Source organism: Choloepus didactylus, chromosome 3 (assembly GCF_015220235.1).
Source record: "Choloepus didactylus isolate mChoDid1 chromosome 3, mChoDid1.pri, whole genome shotgun sequence".
In the NCBI taxonomy this organism is placed as follows: Eukaryota; Metazoa; Chordata; class Mammalia; order Pilosa; family Megalonychidae; genus Choloepus; species Choloepus didactylus.
Window position 1 is genome coordinate 118,398,774 of NC_051309.1, and position 5,113 is coordinate 118,403,886.

A 5,113-nucleotide genomic window follows, 5' to 3' on the forward strand; every position below is an offset into this window, starting at 1 on the left:
TTTGGTGGACATTCTTACGCACTATATGGATAACACTTTTTAGGTTTTAATATATTGGAATAGCTAGACATAAATACCTGAAACTACCAAACTCCAACCCAGTAGCCTTGACTCTTGAAGACAATTGTATAACAATGTAGCTTACAAGGGGTGACAGAGTGATTGTGAAAACCCTGTTGATCACACTCCCTTTATCCAGTGTATGGATGGATGAGTAGAGAAATGGGGATAAAACCTAAATGAAAAATAGGGTGGGATGGGGGGGTGATTTGGGTGTTTGTTTTTTTATTTTTATTTTTATTTTTTATTCTGATTCTGATTCTTTCTGGTGTAAGTAAAATGTTCAAAAATAGATTGGGGTGATGAATGCACAACTATAGTATGGTACTGTGAACAGCTGATTGTACACCATGCATGACTGTATGTTATATGAATATATCTCAATAAAACTGAATTTAAAAAAATGTAACAACATAAAGAAACATCATTGTGAAATTGCAGAACACTGGGGACAAGGAGATCGTATAAGCTTCTAAAAATAAAAGTTCACATACAAAGACTCAAAATTCAGAATGGCTTTAGACTTCTCAATTGCACTGAGACAATGGAGAAAAACCTTCAAAAATTCTCAGGGAAAATTATTCCTACAGGGAAAATAATTCCTACAACAATTCTAGATTCAGCCAAACTATCAAATATGTACAAGGGAAGAAGAAAAACATTTTCAGACATTCAAGATTTGAAAATTGTAATCCCATGTACTCTTTCTCAAGAAACTAATAAGGGTACATACCTACAAAAATGAAAGAAAAAAAATCAAGCAAAAGAAAGAAATGGTTTGCTGAAAATTTTCTTCAGTTTCTTCACCCTCATCTGTGCTGTGGGAGTCTGACCTTTACTGACCGCAACACTGATTCTCATGCCCTGTGGTTGTGTTCAGCGAAACAGAGCCACCAGCAAGAGATCTGAAAGAGAGGAGGAAAGTGAAATTAGTATACTTAGTTAGCCCCCTGGATCCCTCCCTGCCATGTCTCTGCAGGTAGGCTATGTCCCTCACCCTAGAGCCTCAGCTCCTATTCTCCATCCTTCTACAGCTACTCTCTCTGGATTCTGATAACTGCTTCCTCCTCTTGCTTTTCTAGGCCTAAGTGTATTAATGGCTCCTGACCGTTGCTACAGGTGAGTACAGCACCATCCCTTTTTGGTTTCTTTAATCCTCTCTATACTTTTGTAAACAATCCTTGCGGTAGGTTGAATTGCATACCCCCAAAAAACATGGTTCTTAATCTTTATCCATGTCCTTGTGGGTATGAAACCATTGTAAATAGGAACTTTTGAAGATGCTATTTTTAGTTGAGGTGTGGTCCAACTGCATGAGGGTTGATCTTAATCCAGATTACTGGAGGCCTTAAAAAGAGGACCAAGAAGTCACAGAAGTGAGAAAGGAGAGGACATTGCCATGTGATGGGAAGCAGGCATTCAGGCCAAGGAACCCAAGGCTTGCTGGCAGCCAGCACCAGATTTAAAGGAGAAAGCAAGTTTTGCTAGTGTCTTTATTTTGAACATCTAGCCTACAAAACCATGAGCCAATAAATTCTGGTATTTTAATCCAAAATATTGTGTGGTGTTTATGATAGCAGCTCTGGCAATGTAAGACAATCCTCTTTTCTCAACTACTTCATTTGGATATACCATTGTTTAAGTTAGGATCTTGACTGATACATGCAGAATACAGAAAACAGGAGATTCAACAAAGGACGTAGGTAAAGTGAGGTCTCAAAGAATAGCAAAAGAAGATCACAGAGTGAGATGTGTGCATCGAGCTTTGAGGCCAACCAATCCAGACTAGAGAGAGAGATTCAAGAGACATCTGTTGAGGGCTGTCATCGCCAAGATGCCACTGCCATTGAACCAACTTTTTAGCTTGGGGACAGAATGTTTGGGTAAGCCTTGCTCATAACCTTACTAGCCTCTCTTTCATTCCACAAAGGCAGCCTAAGGCCCTGGTAGGCTTAAGTAATTTATAAGATAACCATAGCACCCACTCTATTGCTCATTTCTCATGAATTTCTATCTTTCTTTCTCTCTTCCTCTTTGTCTTCTTTATCCTTTCCAACTTCTTGCTCTCTTTTCCCTCTCCTTCAATAAACAAATCTTGAATGTAGTCCCTGTCACCATGCCTAACTATGAAAAGAGCAATCAGACCAAAAGAAACATTATAGCATAATGGACAAAAGAATATAGATTGGGACTGACCCAGGAGGAAGGGGAAGTTTGTGCGCCATGCTGCCCCTGGCTTGATCCCAGCTTTGAAAGGCCTGGTTGGGGTGCTGTGGAGTCCAGGCTGAAGGCTAAGCACAGTAAAGAGCTGCAAGGTGGTTGTATGCAGCCGGGGATCTGTAGGCAAAACTTCAATCTTGGAACACATTCCGTATGGAAACCATGTAGTGGACTCTGAGATCATTAAGGTGCAGGAAGACATCTATGTGGGCTCCACTGAGACAGACTGGGGAGTGCAGGAGCAGGTGCATTTCTAAAATCCCCCAGGGGCTAAGATGCCCTGGCACAGCTTCTCCTGCATGGATGGCTACATACTGGTTTACAGCACAGATAACCCAGAGTCCTTTCAATGAGTGGAACTGCTCAAGGAGATTGACAAATCCAAGGACAAGAAGGAGGTCACCATCATGGTCCTCAGCAACAAGTATGATCTGCAGGTGCAGCAGCATTTGGTCCCAGGTATGGCTCAGCACTGGGCCAAGTCAGAGAAAGTGAAGCTGTGGGAGATATCAGTGGCCAATTGCCGCTCCCTCCTGGAGCCCTTCATCTACCTGGCCAGCAAGATGACCCAGCCCCAGAGCAAGCCCAACTTCCTCCTTAGCCACAAGAACAAGGGCAGTGGCTCCATCCCTCAATCACCCTCTCAACCCAATTCCAATTTCTGGGGTTCTGAAAGATAGGTTAAGGGGCAGAAGGGGAGAAGCAAGGTGTCCTTCCCAAAGGAATCAGGGGAGTTTCCCGCTAGGCCAGACAACTGGTCAGTCTGGGATCAGGCCACCGTTGCTCCCTCCCAACTCCTGGAAGTCCAAATAATCTAGGTTAGTCCCCTCCCCACCCCCACTCAGCTTTCTTCATATCCGCCACCCTCTCCTGTGATCCCGGGCAGTTGTGGGTCAGCGTGGCTTCCACCTCCCCCAAATGGGAAGTAAAGCTACCATTCAGAAGTGTCCAGTTGAGGTCTGGTTCCTGTCTCGGGGTCCCACCCACTGGATATCCTGCCAACAGCACAGACATGGCACCAGCCTGGACTTGAGGGAAAGGGTATTCAGGTATCATGCATGGGTGTGTAGATGTGTGTACAAGCTGATGTTAGGGGGTGTCCCCTCTTCAGACACCCTGACCTTTCTCCTGTCCTTTCCTTAGCTGGAAGAAGCTAGTCCCCTGGGAAGTATAATTTTCTGTTTTAACTCTTTCCCCCAACTGATTCTCTTCAGCTTTCTGCTCAGGGAGCCCTTCATCTACCTGGCCAGAAGATGACCTGGCCCCAGAGCAAGTCCAGCTTCCCCCTTGGCCATAAGAACAAGGGCAGTGACTCCTTGGATGGCTGAAGAGCTGCCATCCCTCAATCACCCTCCCAATCTAGTTCCTAATTCTGGGGTTCTGGAAGATGGGTTGAGGGGGAGAAAGGGAGTAGCAAGTAGTCCTTCCCAAAGGAATCAGGGGAGCTTCCTGCTAGGCCATGCAGCTGGGAGGATGGACCTCATTGGTTGAGGTGGAATGGAACAACAACTAACAGGACTGTGAGCCACCAACTGGCTTTCTGACCCAGCAGGGACTTTCCTCTCTCTGGGCTTCAGTCTTTGCATCTGTAAAGTGACAGGAGTTTCTTAGGCTATCTCATAGGTTCTGTCCAGCTCTATGATTTCGTAATGCCCTTGGCTTTGGGCCCTGGCTTTAGGCCATTTTCTTCTCCTTCAGGGTTCTATGTCTACCAGCCTGGGAGGCTGGAACACTGCTCTCCCTCAAGCCACCAGGGGGCAGGAGTGCTCTATACATTCTTGGTTGCCGCAGTGGCCACTCTGCCCCATCAGCCAGACTTCACATCTACCCCACTCAAGCATTGGGGCTGTTCTTCACCCCTTCCTGTGGTTTTTTTAAGCTAATGGCTGGACTTTGATTTATAAATTACCTGTATTTATATGCCTGCGGCCATGGACAAGGTGCTTCTCTAGCCCTTCTTACCTCTGACGCCTGAACAGAACAAGGCAAACCAGTGGCAGCATCTCAGAAACTGAGAAGCTTTCTGTCTGGGCTCATAAGGGTGGTTACACACTCAGACATATTATAAAGTGAGCTTATAACCCACGACTTCCTGTGCCCACTTCATACTTCTAATGTGCATACCTAGCACAGGTGAGACACTATAGCAGAACAATCTCCCATACATGCTCCTTCTCCCCAAAATGAGAGGTGAGCAGGGGCAGGTGGCCCTGGGCTGGGCAAGCAAAGTTAGTTTATATACAAGCTCAGGCTTAAAATTCACTTATTAGTGCACTGGACACAATAAAACCATAACTGCTTGTTATTAAAGAAAAAAAAAAAGAATATAGATTATGGAGTCAGACAACCCAGGTTCGAGTTCTAGCTCTGCCTCTTACTCCATATAAGACACTGGGCAAATTACTAACCCTTACTCTTATACAAGGAAAAGAAATATCATTGTGCCTACCTCACAGATGTACAGGTGAATTAAATGAAATAATAAATGCAAAACTTTACAACAGTGCCTGGCATGTTACACTCTCAATAAATGGTAGCTATGATTAATATAAATTAAAAGTATCATTCCCCTGGAAAGGGTCAGCTATATTGTTTCCAAATCCCCACTTCACAACCATATTAAAACATCCTTATATGGCCTCTCTGATAGTCAACAGTACTATCTACAAATATTGCCAGTCTTACTCCTCAGCACATAGTAGGATTGCATTTTCCAGCTACCTACTTCTCCCTTGAAGTTAAGTATAGCCAAGAAACTGCTTTGGCCAAGGAAATGTGAACTGAACTGACTTATGTTACTTCTGGGTGAAAGCATTAAGAGCAAATGTAGGAT

The 5,113-nt window shown here is 44.3% G+C and overlaps 1 protein-coding gene across 1 annotated transcript; it reads left to right on the plus strand.

The window, feature by feature from the left end:
• Positions 1 to 1,156: 1,156 nt before the first annotated feature.
• Positions 1,157 to 2,960, plus strand: LOC119530401 (NF-kappa-B inhibitor-interacting Ras-like protein 2). Its single transcript, XM_037831464.1, has 3 exons — positions 1,157 to 1,179; positions 2,357 to 2,525; positions 2,679 to 2,960. Exons 1-3 carry the CDS (start codon positions 1,157 to 1,159, stop codon positions 2,958 to 2,960), a joined length of 474 nt encoding a protein of 157 aa, XP_037687392.1.
• The last annotated feature ends 2,153 nt before the right edge of the window (positions 2,961 to 5,113 follow it).